The sequence below is a fragment of the Drosophila mojavensis genome, unplaced genomic scaffold, assembly GCF_018153725.1.
Source record: "Drosophila mojavensis isolate 15081-1352.22 unplaced genomic scaffold, ASM1815372v1 contig_16, whole genome shotgun sequence".
Taxonomy (NCBI): domain Eukaryota; kingdom Metazoa; phylum Arthropoda; class Insecta; order Diptera; family Drosophilidae; genus Drosophila; species Drosophila mojavensis.
In genome coordinates, this window is record NW_025318693.1 from 11,090,660 (window position 1) to 11,114,746 (window position 24,087).

At 44.9% G+C, this 24,087-nt stretch overlaps 5 protein-coding genes across 6 annotated transcripts; 3 read left to right on the forward strand and 2 right to left on the reverse strand.

Annotated features, from left to right (window-relative positions):
- The first annotated feature begins 46 nt into the window (after positions 1-46).
- On the forward strand, positions 47-2,356 carry LOC6572696 (glutamyl-tRNA(Gln) amidotransferase subunit B, mitochondrial). Its single transcript, XM_001998766.4, has 8 exons — positions 47-421; positions 492-636; positions 691-804; positions 862-1,177; positions 1,233-1,657; positions 1,720-1,856; positions 1,922-2,045; positions 2,112-2,356. The coding sequence occupies exons 1-8, from the start codon at positions 357-359 to the stop codon at positions 2,328-2,330; spliced, it is 1,545 nt and encodes a 514-aa protein (XP_001998802.2). The 5' UTR covers positions 47-356; the 3' UTR covers positions 2,331-2,356.
- LOC6572695 (rootletin) lies at positions 2,266-20,331 on the reverse strand. 2 transcript variants are annotated; one of them, XM_001998765.4, is made up of 9 exons: positions 19,993-20,331; positions 10,895-11,401; positions 8,706-9,962; positions 7,802-7,953; positions 6,368-7,744; positions 6,135-6,310; positions 3,330-5,734; positions 3,085-3,260; positions 2,266-3,012 (listed from the first exon to the last, which is right to left on the reverse strand). In XM_001998765.4, the coding sequence occupies exons 2-9, from the start codon at positions 11,399-11,401 to the stop codon at positions 2,949-2,951; spliced, it is 6,114 nt and encodes a 2,037-aa protein (XP_001998801.1). In that variant the 5' UTR covers positions 19,993-20,331; the 3' UTR covers positions 2,266-2,948. The 2 variants fall into 2 exon arrangements, with proteins under 2 accessions (XP_001998801.1, XP_043863491.1); XM_044007556.1 differs by lacking the exon at positions 19,993-20,331 and adding an exon at positions 13,249-13,405.
- On the forward strand, positions 17,583-19,566 carry LOC6572694. Its single transcript, XM_001998764.4, has one exon. The coding sequence runs from the start codon at positions 17,780-17,782 to the stop codon at positions 19,445-19,447; it is 1,668 nt and encodes a 555-aa protein (XP_001998800.1). The 5' UTR covers positions 17,583-17,779; the 3' UTR covers positions 19,448-19,566.
- A 285-nt stretch (positions 20,332-20,616) lies between the features above and the next one.
- Positions 20,617-23,160, forward strand: LOC6572693. The gene is made up of 3 exons (XM_001998763.4): positions 20,617-22,306; positions 22,480-22,695; positions 22,758-23,160. The coding sequence occupies exons 1-3, from the start codon at positions 20,729-20,731 to the stop codon at positions 22,989-22,991; spliced, it is 2,028 nt and encodes a 675-aa protein (XP_001998799.1). The 5' UTR covers positions 20,617-20,728; the 3' UTR covers positions 22,992-23,160.
- LOC6572692 (ADP-ribosylation factor-like protein 6-interacting protein 4) lies at positions 23,048-23,863 on the reverse strand. Its single transcript, XM_001998762.4, has 2 exons — positions 23,487-23,863; positions 23,048-23,415 (listed from the first exon to the last, which is right to left on the reverse strand). The coding sequence occupies exons 1-2, from the start codon at positions 23,698-23,700 to the stop codon at positions 23,168-23,170; spliced, it is 462 nt and encodes a 153-aa protein (XP_001998798.1). The 5' UTR covers positions 23,701-23,863; the 3' UTR covers positions 23,048-23,167.
- Between the last annotated feature and the right edge of the window lie 224 nt (positions 23,864-24,087).

The window sequence follows — 24,087 nt, forward strand, 5'->3', positions numbered from 1 at the left end:
TCGTATTGAGGATGTTCTTACTACTGGTAGAATATAATATGGGAATGTATGTCAGGACTTGGTAGGCAGTAATAATATCTCTTTGTTTTGTTAAGATAAACGCAGAGAAAAGCTACTTTATAAATAAATCTTTTTAAATACGACGGCAGATATATATCAGATACAAAATACGATTGCACTAGATTCGCTTAACAGGCTAAATTCGATTCCTTGATGAAAAACAGCTGTTGCACCTTCTATCGATTTTTTAGTTACATCAATAGAGCGGAGGGAATACCTATTATTGTTGTTAGGCATTGCACCTGATGCCCAGCTGTTTATATTATTAAATCTCAGTCTGTAAAAGGGAATTTTCAATGGGGAGTTATATGATTGTGCGTCGACTGGCAACGCAGCCCAAATTGGCGAATGCAGCGAAAAGGTAAATATACAAGTTTATTGTTTAAAGTGTCCCACATCCCATTTGAATATGTTTGTATGTTTTGATGCAGGAAGTGGAAGAGTGTGGTTGGTTTGGAGGTGCACGCACAGATAGCAAGCGCCTCAAAACTATTCTCCGGCAGTGGCACCGGCTTCGGAGCCCCTCTCAACACAGCAGTTGCCTATTTTGACGCTTCTATACCAGGTACCCTGCCGGTAAGTTTATACAGTTTTTACTCTGCGGAACCTAATACGAATATTCTATTTAAGGTTCTTAATAGAAAATGCGTAGAGTCTGGAATTAAAACTGCATTGGCACTAGGCTGTCGGGTGAACGAAGTGTCCATGTTTGATCGCAAGCACTACTTCTATGCAGATCTTCCAGTGAGCAGTCAAATTTATCACATCACAATGCAATGTAAACGTTTTAAATTTGCTTAGAATGGATACCAAATTACCCAACAACGCGCTGCCCTCGCAAATGATGGAGTAATAACATTTCCAGTCATAACACCGGGCAAGAAGATTTATTATAAATCTGTCAACTTGTTACAATTGCAATTGGAACAGGACAGTGGCAAATCGCTGCACGATGAGCAGCTGAAGAGGAGTTTAGTTGACCTGAATCGAGCTGGTTTGCCGTTAATGGAGTTGGTATTTGGCCCAGATTTAGAAACTGGCGAGGAGGCTGCATCATTAGTGAAAGAGCTGATGCTTATATTGAGACGACTTCAGACCTGTAGCTGTAAAATGGAAGGTAAGTGCTTAACACAACTGCCAAAATGCTTTCGATGCTTACATTGCTTTTGCAGAGGGCGCACTGCGTGTAGATGCCAATATATCAATACATCAGGAGGGCGATCCTTTAGGCGTGCGTACAGAGGTTAAGAACATTGGCTCCGTTCGGAGCATATCCCAGGCAATATCTTACGAAATAAATCGCCAGTTGGAGCTTGTTACCGATGGCGGCGTTGTGACAAATGAAACCCGTTCATGGGATGCGGACAAAAGACGCACCATTGCGATGCGTGATAAAGAAGTGCTGCAGGATTATCGATTTATGCCGGAGCCCAATTTGCCACCGTTACATGTCAATCTGAAGCCGGGTTCAAGATCAACCGAAGACCTGATATCAGTAGCTGCGCTAAGCGAGGAAATACCAGAATTGCCTGAACATACGCGTCAACGCCTTATGGAATATTATAAACTGAATGCAGAGACAGCCATCATTTTGGTGGTAAGCTTTATAGAATGGCAAGCTCTTTTAGCAAAAATTTGTTTTGATGTTTGTTCTATTAGAACGAGCCCATATTGCTGGAGCATTTTGAAAGCATTACCAAGAGTCTACCGGATATGCCAACCAAAGTGGTTACAAATTTTCTTATTAACGATTTGTTGTCGTACTGCAACAAGCTCAGTTTGGACATAGCAGATTGGTATGTGTTATATATTTAGGCATATGCTTTCAGTTCATGCAAAATGTTTTCGGTTTATATTGTAGTGCCATCAGTGCCAACGCCTTGAGGGATGTCTTGAAAGCGTTACACTCTGACCAAATCAATTTGCAAGCAGCTCGCCAACTTATTCCCCTTTTACACACGACTCCAACGGCCGACGTGAGCCAGGTGAGAAAACTTAGAGGTTTCACCATTGAAAGCTTCAAATATATATTCTTTTACTCCACTTTGCAGCTGGTCAAAGAACACAACTTGGAGCAGATTTCCGACCTGAACATCATTGAGGCCTATTGTCGTGAAGCAATTGCCAATCAGCCAAAAACAGTGCAGCAATACCAAAAGGGAAAATCGAAAGCACTTTATGCCATTGTTGGCGAAGTTGCGAAGCTCTCGGCACAAAAGGCGAATATGAAAGTCGTGGTTGAGTGCTTGGAGAGACTTTTAAAAAAATAAATAAAACGCATTTATTTATTGTGTTACTGGACGTGTTTATTGTTGTATATAGTTTATAAAATTTGTTGTAAGTTGTTGAACACATACTGTATTTCGAATATATATTTATATATATATATATATATATATATATATATATTTTTGTATGTATGCTAAAAGTTAAATGTGTGTTGTGCCGTCTATGTGTCCATGTCAATATTAGTAATGAAATAATTATGTGATTGGTTTATAGCTCATATATGATATATATGCAGTTCTTTGCTCTCCTGCCTTTCGAGGAGATGCGGAACTTGTGACCCTTTAATGTAGAATATTGTAAAATATGTTTTGTTGTTTTCGTGTGTCATAAATGAACATCCAATTCAGGATGCGAGATAATGGAACGCACTATATTCGATCGTCTACAAGGCAGACAATGAACAGCTAGAATTGTACTTGAAGCACTTCAAGATTTATGAATGCAGATGCGGGTGAACTAAATATTATTTGAATACGATGTCTTTAGTAGTCTAAAGCGTTTGCCTCAAAATAAATGCACGTACTTTGCCGCACGCTGGCAGTGAACGTTACGTCTTGGCGGGATCAATTTACCAGATGACAACGCGATTGCACAATCCATTAATCACGATCGTAATCACGGCACGTCGACGGTGGCAAACTCATGGACACTGCAGAGTCCAGGCTGGAAAAGCAAATAGATTCGAGTAGATTCGTAATGGAAGTCGTGGAATTTATACAATATATTGCTACCCACCGTCTGCTTTCGCTTTCCAACAAATGGGCATCCACTGGATGCTGGGAGACATTGCGCAGAGAATCACCTAAAGTGCTGCGTAGATGTTGCATCTCTCGATTAGCTTTGGAGCTGCGCAGAATGTATTGCTGTCGCCGTTTAGCCTCTTGAGCCAGCTGCTCCCGCAGCATTGAGATCTGTTCGAGAAGAGAGCAAAATATAGGGTTGAACATTTTCTCACCTCATCGAACTGGGCATAGGCTCACCTGGTTCTCGAGGCGTAGCACCTGCTGCTTGTGGGACTGCTCGCGAGCATCTAGCAGCTTCTCGGCATGCATTTGGGCGCTGCGATAGCGATCCGCGTCCATGCCATCCATGCACTTGGAGCTGTCATGCATGCGTGCTTTGCAGCGTGCCAGCTCGGACTCCTTTTCCGCCAGCAACGTCTCCAGGCGACGCACTTTTAAGCGCAAGTCTCGCGTTTCCTGCTCAATGGCGCTGTGGTCCAGGCCACAGCTATAGGAACCTCCAGTGCCGCCCTCATAACGATTGGAATCATATTCTCCGGCATCGCCACCGCCTCCGCCACCATAATAGGAGCTGGACTTCTCAGCCCGATCGTAGGCGTTGCCACCAGAGAATTTGCTCTTCCTGTCGCACTCCAGCTGCTTTACCTTGTCCTGCAGTACTTGCAGCTTGCTGCGCAGCTCGGACTTCTCTCGCTGCGACGACTTAAGTTGGCGACTTAGTTCCTCCTCCTCGCGACTGCCGCCGCCGCCACCACCATTGCCGGCATCCTTGTCGCCGTTTTCCTGATTCCACTTGGCAATGCGCAGCTGGGACTCAAGCGCCGAGCGCTGCACCTCGAGCTCCGTAACCTGCTCCTGGAGCCGCTGGTTGCCGTCGAGCTGCGCCTGCTGGCTGCGTCGCAGCTCGTTTAGATTGGTCTGGGCGCTGTCCAGGCGCTCCGTCAATATGCGCTTCTCGTTCTCCGTCGTTTGGAGTGATTTCTGGAGCAGTTTAACCTTATCCTCGTTGGCCTGCGAGCAATGGCCCTGCTCAGAGAGTTCCTTCTGCAGCGTCTTGATTTCGCCACGCAGTTGGGTCTCGGTGACGGCACTCTTCTGGAGCCGCTCCTTCAGCTGATCCACAGTGGTCTTCAGCGAGCTGCAGCGATCCTCCAGTTGGACCATTGCACGATTTTGGTTGTCCAGCCGTTCCGACACTTGCCTTATGTTGCAGTCCTTCTCCTGAAGCGCCATCTGCAGCCGCGTTAGATCCCCTTCCATGGCGACGCGCTGCAAGTCCAGCTTACTGGCCCGTCCCTCCACCTTGGCCAGCTCCTCCTGCAGCACGCGTTTCTCGTTCTCCAGCTTGGCGCACACTTGACGACTCTTTTCCAGGCGATCCTCGTTTTGGGCATTGTCCTCGGATGTGGCGGCCAGCTGCATCTCGGTCTGGGCAATGCGCTCGCGCAGCATCTGACACTCATCGGAGCGCTGCTTCAGCTTCTCCTCGAGCGCGTTCATGGCAGAGATTTTCATCTTACGATCCGTTTCCAGATTGCTCTTCTCCTCCTGCAGGTTGCGCAGCATGCCCTGCAGCTTGCCCATCTTGGCGTCGCAGCGCATCTGCTGCTCGGCGGCATCCTGGAGCTGTTTTTTGGCCGCGCCCAACTGCGACTTGTAGTCGTCCTTCTCGCGCTCCAGCTGCGCCACTTGATGCATCAGATTGCGCACGCCCTTTCGCACCAGATCCGGATCAACATCGACAGGCGCATCGGGACATTGGGATGTGCTGCGTGTGTCATATTCGCCAACGCTGCGCGATGGACTGAACCGGCGCGAGGGACTCAGCAGGCGGTGCGACAAATTGACACTGCCATCCACTTGGATGCCAGCAATGCGGCGCAGCGTGTGCACCACGGAGCTCAGTTTCTGCTCTGTGCTGCGCTTGTGTAGCTCCACGCAGGCCAGCTGCTCATCCAATGCCCTGATGCGACCCTCGGCGCCACCGAGCCGCGCCTTCAGCTCCTGTATCTGCTGCGTGGCGTCCGCCAAGCACACCTCCAGATTGTGTTTCTGATCCTCCAAGCGCTTCTCGCGCCCGCGCGCCTCCTCCATGCGGGTGGCCAGCTCCTGCTCACGCGCATGGAAGCGATGCTCCTCCTGGTTGTTGTGACACCGTGCACGACCCAATTCCTGGCGCGTCGCGCACAGATTCGCCTCCAGATCGGCCAGCTGCTTTTTGATCTGGCACAATTCCTGCTGCGCTCGTTCCTTTAGCTCAATTTCAGCGGACAGCTTCGCCTGCAGCTCCTTGCCGCCCTCGTCCTTCTGGGCGAACTCCATTTGCGCCTTTTGCAGCGACGACTTGGTAGCATTCAGCTCCTGCGTGGTCTTTGTGAAATTGTTCTCCGTCTCCTTCAGTATGGTGCTCACGCGCGTGCGCTCTATTTCCAATGAGTTCTTGGCCTCCTCCAGATTGTTAATCTTCTGAAGCGCCTCCTCAATGGCACGCGCCTGCTCCCGCTTCGCGCTCTCCACACGCTTCACATGATCGCGCAGCTCCTTGTTGCTAGCGGAGTACTTGTCCCGCTCAATGTTGCTATCCGCCAGTTGTCGTCGACTGTCGGTCAGCTCCTTGCGCAGGCTGTCAATGTAACCTTCACCTGGAAGGAGAGGATTAACAATTTGATTTATGCAGCATGTATTCTATGTGCTCTTCGAGTCGATCATAGATAACATTTAAAAAAGAAAAGGGAAGCCAGCACGGGCCACAACATTTCATTATCAGATAATCATTTCATTATCTATATAATCTCTCGAACATCAGATCAATATTCTAAAAATCCCTTGGGACTAAAGATAGACTGAAAACTAAAAAGGGAAGAGGGCAAAAAGGAGCTAAAAAATGTTCAGTTGAAACATCTAAAGCCTGAACTCAGGAAGCCCTAGGATCTGCAATAAATGTTTGTCTGATTCTTTGCAAGCCAGAAAACCTCGACTGGTCTGGATAAGTTAAGTACAGTATTTAATAATAATATTTTATATTAATAGAATAACATTTACCTTCTTTGGTCTTGCGCAGCGCATCCTGCAGCTCATTATTGGTTGCCTCAATTTTGTCCTCCTTCAGTCGTATATCCATTTTCAGCTCCTCGCTCAGCCGGCAGAGCGTGTCGCGTTCCTCGCGAATGCTGCTCAGTTGCAGCTCCTGCTTACGTATGCACTCCTCCAGCTTGATTCTATGGGAGTACACAAATGCATAAATTTGAGTTAGGGCATGGCTGGGACAGTCTTACTTGTGCTCCTCCTCTCTGGTGCGCATTTGCACAATCTCATCCTTGAGCTGGGCTATGGCCGCGCGCTGTTTCTCGTCGCGGGCATTGGCCTCGCGCTTGCTGCGATCCAGTGACTCCTGTTCGGTCTTCAGGTCGCGTGAGACCGCTTCGAGACGTTCGGCCACCGCCTGCTTGTCCCGATGGGCCATGAGCAGCGCCTGTTGCTTCTCGTTCTCTGCTCGAATCAGCGTCTCCTCGTGCTGCTGCACGAGACTCTCGATGTGCGCCTGCAAGGCGGCGATGCGCTCCTGCAGCTTCTCGATTTCGTCGTCCTTGGCGGTTTGCAGGGCCTGCAGGGCCTGCTGCATGCGCTTCTCTAGAGCATTGCGTAACTGCAGCACTTCGTCTCCATGGCGCTTGGCTGCATCCTCAGCGGCTGCCTGGAGATTGCTTATCTTCTGGTTGAAGTCACTTTCGGCTGCACGAGCGGCATTCAGCAGCTGAGTCTTCGTCTCCTGGGCCTTGCGCTGGCAGAGCTCCAGCTCCTTTTGTAGACGTGCCACATGGTTTTTGAGGGACTCTTCTCGGACCAGCGCCTCCTGCAGATCACGTTCCAGTTGGCTGCGCTTCTCCTCGACGGCCTCCAGCGTTGTATTGGTATCGAACAGCACCGTCTCGAGGGATTCTTTCTCGGAGCGCAGTGCGGCCAGCAGCTCGTTCAGCCGATGCGTTTCCTTCTCGTGCAAATCAATGACCACTTGCTTCTCCTCCACATCCTTGACCATGTCCTCGATGTTGCGATTCAGCCGACTGTTGGTCTCCGTCGTTTGCTCCAGCCGCTGACGCGTCCGCATCAGCTCCTCGTTAATCGTCTCCTTCTTGCGGCACATGGCGGTCAGCTGGTTGTGTACATCGCATTTCTCGCGTGTCATGCAGGCCAGGTCCTGCAGGATCTTCTCCTTCTCTAGCTGCAGGCACTTGAGCTTCTCGCTGTACGAGAGATTGTCGGTTTCCAGCTCCAGGCGCGCCTTGTCCAGCACAGCCAACTCCTTCTTCAGCTCCCCAATTTCGCTGGCCTGATCCGCGACCTGTGCGCGCAGCTTCTTGCGCTCCTCTTGGGCTTCCACCAAACTGTTCTGCACGGACTTCAGCTCATCGCTGGTGGAGCAATTGTTATTCGACAATTTCTCATGCTTTTCCTGCAGATCACATTTGTCCAGCAGCAGCTTATCCAGGTCGTATTCGAGATCGCATTTCTGTTTCTCCAGCAAATTGATCAAATTGTCCGATTCAATGCGCTGCTGCTCCAACAGATCTCGGTTGAGACTAACGCGATTCAGTTCCTCTCGCAGCGAAATGGTCTCCTCCCTCAAGCGACTGCTGCGATCCTCCTCAGATCTACGTAAGGCACATATTTAACTGCCTGTAAACTAGCTATACTAAGTTGAAGCTTACCTCAAATTCAACTCTGTTATATTCTTATCCTTGAGTATACGCTGTATCTCCAGCTCCACTGCCTTCTTATCCTCCTCCATGGAATCGATGCGCTTCTGTAGCTTGCCATAGTTCAGCTGCAACTTCTCAAAGTCTGCGCTCAAATTCTCAAACTAAAATGGTATTGATTATGATTGATCTCATTAGCTTAATAATGAACAGATTGTCATAAAATATTTTTGCTTTAGAGAAGCTTCTGTCTCCCACGCATTTTGAAATGCTTGGTGTAGCCTAGGAGCTCGAACCCGGATTCTCGTTACCCAGTTGCCACGGCTCATTTCAAAAACCCATCCAGGGCATTAAACATAGAGTATATGTAATTGATTTTTGTCGAGACAGCAAAATAAATAATCTAGTCAGCTGACTGTACCCGGCAAATGCATATACATAGATAATCGGTCGTAAGTCTACTATTAAATATATGTAGATCTGTTCGAAAGTAAGAAATGTATGTTTACAAAAAACAAGTCCCTAGTATTTAAATTATTTATACATTTATATTTATATTTGAAATATGTGGAACAAACATTTCTTACGTAACTTTTCTTAGTCGAATATCAGCAGCCCAGGGCTATCTAAATAGCAACTGGATCTACATAAGTCAGAAGAATTCTTCTGCTAACACATATTAGTTTATAGAATTTTTAATATACAGTCTATCCAGAAAATGCATAAATTGCGAAGTAAACTGAAGTAGATCTATGATGATTGATAGAGTATATCCTTGTCCTAACTGTAAACCGAGGCTAAAAATACCGCTGTGAACTGATTTCAAAATCAAGTAAGTCTAGTCGAGTATTATCTTATATATGTAAGTCTAGCCGAGTCTTATCTACGGCTCTTATCACCTCTGGCACCCACTCACCGCATTGTTTAGATCCGCCCGACCCATTTCGGCTTGCTGTTTTTGCACTCGGACTTCATCCAGGGATTTTTGCAGACTTTCGCGCTCCTGCAGCAGCTCGGAGAGCTTGGAGTTGCTGGCATCCAGCTTCTCGGTCAGCTGCTGCATTTTGCTGGTCAGCAGCTGCTTGGTGCCCTCGCTGGTCTCCAGCTGGGAGCGAGTGCTGCGCAGCGTTTCGCTGCTCTGCTGGAACTTCACCTGCATGTCGTGCAGGGCCAGCTGGTACTTGTGGAGCGCTGCCTGCACAGCCGAAATGGTGCCCTCGGCAAAGGCCTGGGAGGCGCGCGTCGAATTGCGTCTTGGTGATTTTCCACCTCCGGCAGCGACGCCGGCGTTGGCAGAGCCACCCGCTACGGAGCCGGCGTCACGCGTCAGATGCATGTGCTGCATGGCACTGTTGACCTCGGCGTCTGCTTCGCGATCGGCGATCTCGGCATCTTGCACTACAGCTTGAGCGATCTCGCGCATGGAATTGTTTAATCGTTCGATTTCATCATTGTAGCGATTAGCCAATGCCGCCTGCGACTCGGCCTGAGCGCAACGATCTTCTAGCTTTTTGAGCTGATTCATCAGCTCCAGCAATCGCTGATCCCTTTCCATAATCTCGTGCCGTGCACTCTCGTACTGCACCTTGAGCGTGGCCAGCTGCGCCTGCAGCTCATCGTTACTGCGGCGGGATTGCTTCAGCTCCTCGTCGGCGGCATGCTTGGCCTGCTGCAGCGCAAATGCCACCGAGGAGTTGGAGCAGTTGATGTCCTTGCTAACGCCGTTGATCTCCTGGCCCATCTTGGCCACCTCGGCCTTCATGGCGCTCTGCATGTCCTTGAAGGCGCGCTTAACGGCAACCACCTCGCGCCACATCTTCAGCAGGCGATTGTGCTCGCTGTTGTAGTAGTCCTTGAAGGCCTGCTCCTCCTCCTTGAACTCGTCCTCCTTGATGAGCAGCTCGTCGCGCATGTTCCCCCAGTCGTTGGTCAACTTCTGCAAATCATTCGTCAGCGCCTCGTTGGTGCGATTCGATTCCTCCAGCTGCTGACGCAATGCATTGTTCTGGGCCAAAATCTGCTCACAGCGATTGTGCTCCTCCTCCAGCTTGCGGCACAGCTCGCTGCTGCTGACATCGTCATGCAAGTAATCACGTCCACAACTTGGCGGAGGCGAGTCTAACGACGAGCTGCACGGCAGGCTGCTCTGACCCAGGGTCAGCGAGGTCGAGCACTGTTAACAAAGATAATCGCGACAGGCACTCAAAATTATGCAAAAACAATAAATGTAAACAAGTAAAAGTAATTTGAAAATAATCTCTGATGATGATACCCTATCCTAATAGTACTTCTATGTAGGTATACTTCTATAGATGACAAACAAATGCGTGGAGAGCGAATGAAGTGAAAACGAGACTTCTAATTCTGAAGTGCTTTTCACGCAAAGGATTCGGAGTTTTATTATAGATCATGTATTAGTAAACTATAATATTTATAAAACGAAGTTACTAAGCACAAACATAGCTTGCAAATACAGGTAGTATTCATATAAAATAAAACGGAGTTTATGAGAATTGCAGAGTAGGGCACTTTTTGAAGATCGATCTCTATGTATATACCAAATACATAAATATACAAATATGGTCCTGATGCCTTAAATGTATATAGTATATCCTAAAAATGATAGTGTGTCCTTAAGAGCTGGATCTATAGAAGGTAAGAGAAGTACATTGAGTAAGAAAGAATGAGTATAGTTCTTATGAGAACGAGAAGTACATTACATATAATAGTTCACTTCTTGATTGTAAAATAGCTCATATTCGTACTACCTTCTGAAATTCCTATTCTTCGTTTATATTACTCCCTTTTAAGGGATCTGAAGATCTATAAGTCATGAATTACTTCAAGTTCAATGAATCTCATTGGAAGTCTGATTTGATTAGAAAACCAGCATGTTTAATAACATGTACAAGTCCGACAGAGTTCAGATCGTATATAGCATATTATTGTATATGTATAGAACCATTTAGAGCGTTGAATGTATATGTATATACAATACAATAAATAGAGATATCTGAAGAAAATATGTGCATATCAGAAGCTCTGATTGAAGCTCTATATAAAAGTAATAAATACGTATCTAGTATATGTAGAATTCCTACTCACCATCACCTGGCTTGCCGTTGGTCCCGTTGTCAGCTTGGGCGGTCCGGGCATGGTCGTCGTCGGCTTGATGGTGTCGTGCATGCGCTCCTCGAGATCGCTGCAGCGCTGCCTGTACTGCTGTATCTTGGACTGGAGCCGGCTGACGAGATTGGCCTGATTGTGCTGGGCCTGCTTGTAGGTGTCCAGGCGCTTGCGATAGCTGTGCGACTCGTCTGCCAGTCGCTGGCGCAGCTCCTGATTCTGGCGCAGCAGCGCATTGGTGGAGCAGTCCGCCGTGGACGGCCCGCCCGGTGCTGGGCTCATCATTCTGGGCGTGATGGCACCAGAGCCGTTGCTGATGTTGTTGATGTTGCTGTTGTTGATTGTGTTGCTGGTCGTTGGCTCGCCACGCCCACGATTGCGAGAGAAGGGTAAACGCGTGGATGTGGATGGTGCCGCTGACGGCGCTGGCAGGTCGACGGCCGATGGGCAAGGCGTTTGCTTAAAGTTATCGCGATACGCTTGCATCTGAGAGTGAGAAGAGAGCGAGAAAGAGAAAGAGAGAGAGAGAGAGAGAGTGGAAGAGAATGTTTATGTCGGTTCGGTGAAATTGTTTGCGGTTTGCGTGTGAGGAAACTTTTGCAGAACTTTGCCGCCTACGCCTAAATGCTCGATAACTTTGTCCAAATTGATTTATTAACTCCGCTCGGGTTGACTCTGACGGCCTTCTGCCATGAGCCCAACAATTTTGCCATATCCGGTCGCCATGACAGCTGCGCCCAGCGAAATTATAGTTCTAATGCTTAGCGCTCATAAATAAACAAGCTCCCCTTTTTATCATCTAGTCAATGATATTCCTATGCGAAACATCACCCACTTGACAATACGATTCTCGGCCTCCGCCCCCTCCACAGCTGGGCTGACACCGTTTGTCACCAGGACAGCAAACTTTGTATGTTACCAATCCCTCCGTCTCCCCCAATCACAATCACAATCACAACCCCAACTCCTATTCCCTTTGCCCCATTGCAGTTTTGCTTTGTGCCCAGCAACAACATGCATTATAATTTCCTTGTCCTCGACGTATTTATATTAATAAACAAAAATAGTTGATTTTCGTTTTTGGATCCCTCTTCTTTTTTTTCGTTTTATGTAGCTCATTGTTGAAACTTCTTTCGACACGAATGAAGCCTTGTTTTTATCTTTTTTTTTTTTTTTTTTTTTGTTAGTCTGTGGGTCGTCTTCTAATTTTGAGCTCCTTATGCTCTGTGGACTTCATTTATAGATACAACAACAAAATTTAATAGATTTCTTTATATGTGCGGAGGACGACGATGTCGCGACTATGTCTTGGCATGCAATCTGGCTTGAGCCCATGTTTCCATACGATTGTACTTTCTCTATTTTGGTCATGACTGTTGCGAGTGTTTCGCTCAGATTGAGGTCGACATAAAGACATAATCGTAAATCTGTCATAAATATATGAATTTAACGGCACTTCCGAACTGCTTTCAACTGCCAAGACGAGCGGCATCAAATATTATGATATTGAGCATAATTTTAGCACATGAAAATAATACCGAAAAGACAAAAAATAATAATAGTCGCTCATGAGATCAGTCTTATCAGAATCATGCAATAATATGAATGCTAATTATATTATAACACGCTTATGCGTGTAGTTTGTACATAAGTTTTGAGAAACCCTCGCAACAGTGCTATCTCTGATTTCTGTATACTTATTAACAGAATGCAATGAGTATATTAGTTTCGTGCGCTTGTCTATCGTTCACTTCATATTCATATTGCCAACCAGATTTTAAATTTTGACTATACGCTGTGAGCATATATAATTAACATATATCTGAAAATATATCTGCATGTATCTTGGAAAGTTTTGAAGTCAGAAAGATGGTTTTCCTCTTAAATTACTCTATACAAAATATGTATTTCCTACATGCATAAATGTAGCTCCTATACCTTAAGTTCGGCAATAGCTTTTATATAATCATAGAACTGTTTATATTGCAATCCTTAGAGATTTATATTTTGAGTCAATTTTTTTTAAATATCTGCTCGACCTTTAACTAAGACAAAACGAAAATTGAAATTTTGAATAGTATTCATATTTCTTAGAAGTATCCTTTAAATCTCAGTATATGTGTTTTTTATTACATCTTTAATCAATTATGTATAAAATTAAAAAAGTACCCATATTATTATTTAAAATATTTTAACCACGTTTTTTACCCAGTTTTTAAAAATAATAATACAAATTTGCAGATTATTTATGAGTATTTTGAACAGACAAAAAGAAAAGCAATCTATACAATCAACGCTAGTGACGAGTATAATCAAAACTAGTTTACACTCACTTCTCTTGTAATTTATCCAAAACTCGTAGTTTTAGGGGCCACAATGTGAGAATCTACTTGTTAACTGATAGAGCCTCAATTGAATACTCATCAAATTAGCGTGTGTAGCTTTATTCGGCAATACACTAAACACTCAAAGTGGGCGCCCTTCCTGAGTAGCAACTGCCACACCCACTTGCAAGTTCGCGTTTCGCAGTTCCACTTCCACTTCACAGTTCCAAACAATTGACACAAATTGGCAAAAATGCGGAAATACGCAACTAAATCACATGCGCCTCGTTTTGGTCGTAAAGCAAAACAAATCGGAATGGTTAAAAAGTCCTTAGAACTGTCGAGGTTCGTGGAACAGCAGCAACTGAGCCCCAATGCCTGTGCGCGCCCATTTACATAAGGAAGCCAGTGGATTCGCTTTCGAAGTAAACAGACAAACAGACGAACGGACGGATAGTCAGACAGTCGACGCCCGATGATCGGCTGCTACTTGGCGTTTGCCTAGCTCCTGGGGGCGTTAGGTGGATGTAAAATAAACATTGAATTAACAAATTCCACGTTGCCGCTGGCAACCGAAAAATTGATTGGCTTTGCGACTCATCGAAGCCCTTTGCCCTGGCCAGAAAAGAAGTCACAATTATGTTTGGCATGCGAGCGAGCAACAAATGCAAATTGTGGCCCAAAGCATACTTCCAATGTGCCAACCCACCTGCCTGCCAGCCTATGTCTGTATGAGTACGAGTGTGTACATGTGTGTGTGTGTGTGTGTGTGATAGAGCATCTCACAATATTGGTCACAATATTCATGCCTAGCTGCGTTTAATAAGTCAAACAGTGCAGGGCAATAAATTTTGAGCTATGCCAATGGAGTTTACCCCTTTCTTACTCTACTTTTTATACTCATTACCTTATTGAATAGGGGTATTTGGGGTATATTGGACTCAGGCTTGACTGAACACATTAACATATTTACAGCGTTATTAGCCGAGGCACTTGAGCACTGGCCAGATCACTGTATGATTATTCCATCAATCTCAAAAGAGCTAGAAATCTTAAATGTAGATCTATAAATATTACATTTTCATCAAATTTCCATTTCAATTATTTGAGCATATCTCTCACATATTGGTAACTAAACTGAAGGAATGCGTTAGGCTAACACTAGAGCTGCTCTCTTTAAAAACCTTGGTCGTGGCTAAAAACAAGAACACATCTGTGGCTACAGGGTATAATCTAGTCTGTCATAACCGTCAATTGAATTCCCTATTTCTTTTTGTGGCATAAAACTGTAACCACCAAAGCCACATTATGGTAATCATTTATATATATATATATATATATATATATATATATATATTCGTCGGTTTGGGGAACCGGAATCATTAGATTGGCCAATTGTATGGCTGAAGACCCCGAAGAACCCTATATAACAAACTTGTATATATAATAATTTTATCAAGGAAATCGCTTGAACAGGTCATCTCAAAGCTAACAGGATGCAGAATACTTATTATTATATATTTCTTTTAAATAATTGTTCTTAATTATATTATAAAATATAATGCTTAAATATAAAAACAATTGAATTTAATTAGAAAAGAGAATAAATTCCAGATGCTTCAGATAGGTGATTCTCTTATCTTTTTCATTTTCAAGACATAAATATTTGCAATGTCATATTGAAATATATTAATCCTAGTCTTCTGCTCGGTTCACTTTCTTATAAAAAAAAGTTCTTAAACATGAATATATTTCATATTGCTATCATATATGATATCATGTACTTATTTCGAAGAAATATTTATGGGCAGATCGAGATTGAAGCAGATTAATTAAGATCGCTTCGAAAACCAAAATGTCAAAATGTTTCCTGGCATTTATATATACATATACATATACATATATTATATGCACATAAGTATTTTATATGTGCATATATGTATTTTGTATTTTGCAATGCCAGAGCTGGGCACGAGCTGCGAAGGTTATCAAGACCCAAAGGTTATATGCACGCCTGCCAGAGGCTGCACATACATATATGTACATGTGCATGCACATACACACACACACATAGCTACATAGACTCCGGTACACTCAGTTACACAACACGTTGAAAGGTGGGTGCTGCTCTAGGTAGATGCGTGTATGTATATATGTATGAGTGTGTGTGTGTGCGTGTGTGTGTGTGGATGTATCAAACGTCGCCCAGCGACCAGCAACGAACACGTATGAAAATTGCAAACCAAACAAAATCAAAAATAATTTCAATATAAAAGAAGAAAAAATCAAATATATATAAATAAATTGTTCATAAATAAAATATATATGTATAGGTAGCTTATCAATGCGCGACGATATTTTTGAAGAGTGTTTTGTATTTTTGCAGCACTCTTAACCTGGGCAGAACCTTGTGCAGATATCAAGGTGCAACTGCAGGAACAAAATATCAATATTCATATACATATATCAGTATATACACACGTAGCATATACAAATATAATAAACATAATTGTCAATTATATGAGAATATAACTATAAACAATCGGCTGCATACGCGCATTGGCTGTTTAAAGTCCAACTCCAATTGGCAAGGTTCAGGTATATTTCACTTTCCGTTTATTTTAATCTGAGTGCATGCGAAACAATTATGGGACAGTGTATGGGACAATCGTGTTTAGTCTACCTTTATAAGAGTAGGTGTAGGTGTGTGATTATTCTCTATTAATCACAATAGAGCATGTGCTTATTTTCATCAGCTATTATATTTAGTAATTGTTGTTGCTGTTGTTGTTGTTGTTGTTGTTGTTGTTGTTGGCTTGCTTAATGAGTGTTGGGTTCATAGTCAGCGTCTTATCAGTCGCAGTCGCTGTCGGAACCAGTCGTAATACCGCCTCAGGCTGATTGAATTGAAATCGAGTACCTATTAGTTGATACGTACATGTGTAAGCGGATTAATTTTCAGAGACTGGGTCAAAGTACAACTACAACTTACTGACTGACTGAATGGCTGACTTGATTGACTGATTGACTGACTGACTGACTTATTTGGCTGCTATTGAAATCTCTGTCCAGTCTAATTGATTTCACTAAGCACCAACTTCATGGCAAATAGTTTTTTTTCATTCTCTCTTCTTATTTTAGGTGTCTGACAACAATGCCAAACATTTGGATGAAAGACCATGCTCTAGACAACGTGCATAATTTATGCCAATTGCAAAAATTTTCGTGCGCTGAAAGAAATACTTGTCATAGTTCTTATAGACCTTATAGATTATTATACAATATTATAAGTTAACAACAAAATTGTTGAATCTGTTTATACATTTAATTACTATTAATATTTGTAATCCTTTTTGCATCATATATGTATGTATTTTGTATCAACCAATTTGAAAATTTTTCGTGCGCTGAAAGAAATATTTGGTATAGTTCTTGTAGATTAAAAAAAAAAATATTTTTATAATGAATTATATATGATTATGTTATTATATGTATTTAATTATTATTAATTTTATTTTATTTGTAATTTTTTTTTTTTAATATTTAAAGACTTCATAATACTTTCTGATATTTTTACGCTCATTTTAAAAGTTTTTGTTTCAAGTTGTTTGGCTTTTTCAACTAGATTTAAGTTATGGAATATTAAGTCCTATTATTAATTAGTTTTCAATTGAAATCCATTAAGTTTTGTCCCCTGAGACGCGGCTTACATTTTAATAATAATTTATTTCAATAATTTTAATTATAAATTCAATCAACTCGAATTCTTACAAGTACAATATTATATTATATATATGATAAAATATCTTATTTCAAATCCTAAAATGCCTTTCTAATATTTCCTGCCCTAATAGGACATTTAAAGCTTTAAAGAACAATTTGTATTTATTTCTTAAAGATATTATTATTTAAATTAAAGATTCGCTTTGGAACTTTAAACCCTGCCTAAGAAAAAGCAAGTATATTTAAATTTAGTAAAACTATATATATTCCACATTTACCAATACTATACATAATTAATTAACCTTGCTCATTTTCTTTGCAGTGTAGATACAATGCAAAATCTCACAGTCTGCGAACCAGACAACAACAATACCAACAAGAAGCAACGACAACAACAACAACAGCAAAATATTAATAATAATAATACAAATCCGAATGCGTCTGCTGCGCTACCTCCTATATTACTATAGGTGCGGCCGTATCTGTTTATGTGTCTCAGGCGCTATCTACGTGAATCGTCGGAGCGTCCGTCCGTTAATCTGGCCGTCGCTTGCAGTGCCCAGACATAGTACATACATATGACAATCATAGGTTTTAAGTAGAGCTCCTGTCTAAGCGGCACTTTAGTCAGATTTCGAATTTTGCCAGCATTGCACGGCAGGCAGAACGCCAAGATTAAAGAGAAGAACAAGAAAAGACTCTATAAATAAAACGGAAGACGAGTGTGTGTGTGTGTGTGTGCTTACGCCCGTGATCGAGCGAACAACAAAGAAACAAATCGAGTGTGTGTGAAAGAGAACGAGAGTGAACGTTAAAGATGTCGCAGGCACTGGATGATCTGCTGCAGCGACAGGAGCATGCACGCCAGCTGCGCCTGGCCACACGGCCCAAATTTCGTCGCTTCAATTCACTGGATCGCATCCCGGAACATCCCAGCCAGGATGAGTCCGAGAACGAGGAGCATACCCAGCATCGTCATTTCATAACCCTACGGCGCCAGCGCACAGCCGATGGCAACTTGTTGCGTGGCCACATCCAAGCCTCTGGCGCCAAGCGGATGCAATCCTCAAGCAATTTGTTGCTGCTTGTGCCGCAGCTTTTGATGCGTCTCTTTCTGACGCTGCTGCGCTACATGCTCTATATACCCTTGTCCATAGCGGCGCCCAGCTTTTGGCTGTCCGCCGTGCTTTGGATCTTCTGGAAGCTGCTGCGCGTGCCCATTGGCCTGTTCAAGTGGCTGCTCAGCACCGACGAGGAGCAGCCGGGAGCTCCGCAGCGGCAGCGTCATCGTCAGCGCACCGTACTCCTCAGCTGCGGCAGCACCATTCAGACACTGCATCTGGCGCGCAATTTCTACGGATCCGGCGCACGAGTTGTGGTCTTCGAGTTTGAGGGTCTGTTTGGACTGGCGCGTTTCTCGAGCTGTGTGGACAAGTTCTATGTGGTGCCGCGGCCGACCAAGGCTACGGCGGAGCAGTATATAGCCGCACTGTGCCACATCGTGCGCAAGGAGCGGCCAACGGTATATGTGCCCGTCTGTGCCACGAGTCCGGCCTACTATGATTCGCTGGCCAAGCCGCACCTGGAGCTGTTGGGCTGCGCCAGCTTTGTGCCCGGTGCCCGGGAGACCCAGCAGCTGGACGACTGCCTGCAACTGTTTCGGCGCTGCGAGGCGCAGCAGATAACGCTGCCAGCGCATACGGTCATAACGGCACCGGAGCAGCTGCATCAACTGTACGAGGGCGGCTTTGCGGCCGGCTATCGGAACATATTCATGGCCTGCGGCATGCAAGGAGTCATGGAGCGACACAAGTACATATTGCCCACGCGCCGAGTCGAGCTGCTGAAGTTCAATCAGCACGAGATCAGCGAACGCCAGCCCTGGCTGGTGGTGCGTGATCAGCCGGGCTATCATCACTATGTCACGTGCACAACGGTCAAGGACTCGCGGGTCGTGGCCAATGTCAGCTGCCGGGTGGAGCACAATACCAAGAATCTGATACCGGTGCGACGGGACGATGAGGCGCAGATCGAGCTCTGGCTGCGCAGTTTCTTTGCCAAAGTGCGCTTCCAGCGCAGCATCAATGGCCATGTCAGCTTTCGCCTGGTCAAGTCGCCCACCCATGGCGGCCACTTTGTGCCGCTGGGCGTGCGACTGGGCGTGGCGCTACCCTACATCTGTCATAATCGCTCGCACGCACAGCTGCTATGCCGGGCCATCAAATGCATGTGCATACATGGTCGGACCGGCATGGCCGAGGACGATTCGGCCAGCTGGAGCTGGAGCTGGTCAACGCTGGAGCGTAACACATCGACGGTGCCGCTGGATAAGCGCGAAGCGCTATTCGCCTATTGGGATCCGCTGCCCTATTGCGCCTACTATCACTTTCAACTGCCGCTGGAATCTGTAAAGCTGTTTTTGCAGCGACGGAATCGCAGCGAGACCAAAAGTTTATCGCCGCGCATCACGGTGCCGGTTCATTGAACGACGCAGTGCACCAATAGCCGGCTGGGTAGCTAGAAACAGGGCTAGCAACAGCAACAGCAACAGCAATAGCAATAGCAATAGCAATAGCGACAGCGACAGCGAGAGAGATTGCACAGACTGAACAATAATAACAACTACAACACCAACAGCAACAATATGTACATACATACACGTAACACACACATAAACAAACAGCCTACATACATACGCAAACACACACATACATATACCTACTTACATATAGGCAAATACTGTCACATACACATATAAGCGTTTATATACATATATATACATATACACATATGCTTTATTTTGTTTACTTGATGCGCACACATCCAATGGGGTTCAACATCTATCTAAGAAGATTAGGCTAGCATAGAGTACATTATGTACACACACATATACATGCATAGACGATTATGTGCAGAAACACTTGGATCTGGCACTATCACACACACGCGCACACACACATGGAAGCCCATAGGCTTTTTAGTTTATTGACTTGGCAATATAATAAAGCTTATAATTTATATACGAATTACCCATAATGTTTTTATTTTTCAGCGAGCACATTTTTAAATAAAATAAACATCAAATACTGAATCAGTCGACTAACTGACCACCACTGATATCCTGCTGTCGTATTCTTGTTGGCGGTGGTTGTTTTGGCCACGTTTCTTTCGTTTTTCAGTTTCGTTTTCGTTTGGGTTTACGTTTTGAGTGCCGGTTGCCTGGTAACGGCTTTAGGTCAGTTTAATTGCGGTTAGAGCTGGCGCTAACTGAACCATTGCCATTATCCTTATCAGACTAACCCCCAGAAAGAGGGTATAAAAGGCTTGAACACAGCGCAGCCAACACCAACCAAGTCTAGAACAATTATGCAAATGATGTATACTACGTATACGTATTTATATTCACATTTATGCAATATTCTAATTATTATACATACGTACATATACGTATGTATATATGTTATTTCAATTGTAGATTTTCATTTAAGTGCGCAATTTCAACAAGTTATGAGTAATTTTTTACTGTTACATTTAAAATTTTAAGTTAATAATTAGGAAAAGGTAAACGCGCTTTAATTTGTATATTTACATTCAAAAATGACAACGGTTTCTCTTTATAGCAATTCTGATCCGTGAGAATTGCAACGTTGACACGTGAATTGCTACGTTTACAGCCGACCACTAGAACACTCGGCTCGCACGTAGAAAACAAAAAGTATAAACTTTTTGCAAAGTAAATAAGTGGAAATACGGTTTTTGCCACGCAATGAACAACGGACCGAACGATGGTGCTTCCTTGCACCGTGGTCGTGGCGCCGCCCACCTGAACAGGGCCGCCACTGGCGTGGCAATAAACATTGACAGCGACAACGATGACAATGAGTCAACCACAGCTGAGCATGATTACCTGCTGCCAGCGCCGACGCCGCCCTCGTCGCTGGTGACCTCGGCACAGCCATTGATGGGGCCAAGTGCAAGTACAACCATTAATTTGGAGCAAACCAATCAGCAGCCGGCGCGTAGTAGCAGCGTCAGTGGCGGCCGTGCGAGTAGCAGCAATATACTGTCCACGCTCCTGTCCCGGCAGCGATCCTTTACGCCCGTCAGTAGCACACCTATGCGCGTGAACCGCCGTCTGCAGCAGTCGCGCAGCGTGGGCGCCAACAGCGGCAGCCTCGAGGAGCCTCCAGCACAACCAGCATCTAGCGCTGCATCGCCAGCGAATGTACGGCAGCTGGGCTTCTGGCGTGTCAACTTCAACGAAATGTTCTCACTGTCCACGGCACCCTCAACCGAGGCGTTGCGTTCGTTCATTGCACATTCCAATTTTCGCTATCAGCAACCGACAACCGGCAATGCCGTGCCGCCAACAAGCGCTCCCATTCAAGGTGACAATACGCATATTTTGCTAAACCAGAATCAGCTCCCAAGCCAGAATGAGCCGGAGGCTAGCACTAGCGCGTCCATACCCACGCGCTCGAGCGCCTACAACAGCGCCGGCATGGGCAGAAGCATTTCGCTGCGCGAGGGGGAAATGCAACAGGCGCGTCATAGCCTAACAGGACGCCACAATGCCAGCATGATTGGCCTGACAACGCCGGCAACGGCGAGCATCAATCCACCTGCCTATGATGCCACGCTGTCCGATCCGCTCGCTGCTGCTGATGCCGCCTCCTCGGGCGCCATCAATGCAGCGACGTCGGATGGCGCCGGCAGCCCCAGTGGCAACGGCAATGGCAATGCGGCGCACGAGAACAACGCAGACGATGATCACCTAATAACGGACATGGTGGTGCAAGTGCTGAGCCACTTCGTTCGCTACTTGCCCATCATATGCATACTGCTGATCAAGTTCGTGCACGACCACCTGCTGGGCATCCTCGATCTGCTGCTGCTGCAGACCATCATGTACAACATTAATCGTTCGGTGCGCAATCAGGTCGCCCGTCTGGCGCAAAAGAACTATGCGGTGCTGCTACGCGACAGCTGCACGTTGGTGGTGGTGGTTGGACTGCGTCTATTCTTGGCCACAGCGCCACCAGATCCGTTGGGCCTGCTGGTGCCGCCGCCCAGAAGCTATCAGAATTTTGGCATCTCCACTACGCACTACAACATTGAGAGCATCCACAGCAATGGACTCAATGATAGTCCATCGACCACGTTCCAATCGAGCGCCGAGACGCCAAAGAACTTGACCGACGATGCAACAGCATCGAAAGTCATTCCGCTGGGCATGCTGCTCTACTATATCGCCGTCAGCGACCTGCTGCTGAAGCTAATCACCATTCTCATCAAGATCCTCATAACCATGCTGCCCATGCATGTAATCCGACTGAAAGTGCGCGTAAGTAATTGAACTCTCTTATCTACTCATCATTTGTTGAGTCACTGCTAATCGAGGTGCAACCACGGGCAAACAATCAACTTGTTGTTTGCTTAGGTATTTGAAGCACCTTTACCTACTATCCATGTCAGACTAATTGACTCAGATTACGATTGCTTGCATTCCATTCTCAGGCCCGTCTTTATGTATTGGTGGAATACACATCGCAGTTTTATCGCGCATTGGCCCCCATCACACAATGGTTCTTTTTCCTCTACGAGTCCTATTCGGGACTGGAAGTTATTTCGGGTGGCCTCTTCTCCTCCCTGTACATTGGGGCCAAGATCTTTGAGCTGCTAGAACGTGGCAAAGCCCTCAAGAAGGCCGTCTCCACATTTAGGCGCAATATTGTAAGTCACATAAATAGAAATGCAGAAAATATTTGACTCTCGTTCTCATGTAACTGCAACAGGACTCGGAGCGGCCGCCTACAAAGGACGAACTCGATGCCGCTGGCTCCGTCTGTCCCATTTGCCATGACGTGTACACTGCACCAATAATACTGGAGTGCGGACATATATTCTGTGATGAGTGCGTCCAGACGTGGTTCAAGCGCGAGCAAACCTGTCCAATGTGTCGCGCCAAGGTCAGCGATGATCCTGCTTGGCAGGATGGTGCCACAACGTTTTTCCATCAGCTCTACTAAGTGCAGAACAATTGAACTTTTTACCTAATTATTATTCTGCTATTCATCTGTCTGTCTATGTGTAAATAGCTTAAGCTAGCATTTTTTGCAATGCTGCACAAATGTTTATTTAGTTTAACAGTTATTAATTATTATTATATATATATACCTCTTGTATTTTAAATGAAAAGCTATGTTTACTTTGCATTGCGGCGTTTGGCAGCTGCAAATGATTGCGACTCGAAGTAGGCGCCATCGCTGCTGGTTGCCTTCTTGTTAATATCACAATGACGCTCCTTACTCACAATTTCCTCCAGTATCTCGCTGTCGCCTTTGATGAGACGAGTTCGGCCAGTCACGGGGTCGACTTCACGGCGTATTTGGCTTTGACGACGCTGGTACTCCTCCGGTGTTTCCGGCGCATGCGATTTGCTATTCATAAGTGCTTAAATTGGAGCGAAATGTTAACTCATTTGAGTAGCTGTTGTTAAAAACGTAAAGATGGCTTTGACCGACCTATAGGTATGGCGAAGTCATCCTCGCCTCCACTGTCCGCAGCCGCAGCCACTTGAAGTGAAATCTCGTCCACAACCGGCGTTTCTTCCTTTGCTTGCTTCAGCTTTATTTTGTCTTCCCTCTTAGATTTCCTTGATTTGATTTTATGCTTCTCTTTTTGCTCTTTACGCTTGCTCTTATGCCTTTTCTTAGATTTCTTTTCACTTTTACCCATGCTGTTCAAACGTGATTGTTTACAAATTCAATAAAAATATCAACATACAGAATCCACAACCCTTCTGTCACTGCTTAACATAATCCACAACAATTAACATTTTTCTGACGCGTTGTTAACACTATTTGCTTTTCATTGTAAAAGCAACTGATGCTTTTGTTTTTTTTATAGATCAAAATGAAAGTAATGTACTTTTTATAAATGACAAGCTATGAAATAAAAAAAACTGAATGCTATTTTATAATAAATAACAGTCTTTTTCAGCCTATCAAGAGGAATCGAAAAATACCAATAACTAAATTGATAGTATGAACAAATTTGATTATGCATTGCACTTATTTTTCAAGGTAAAAATATATACACAAATAACTTTTAGCTAAGCAATTC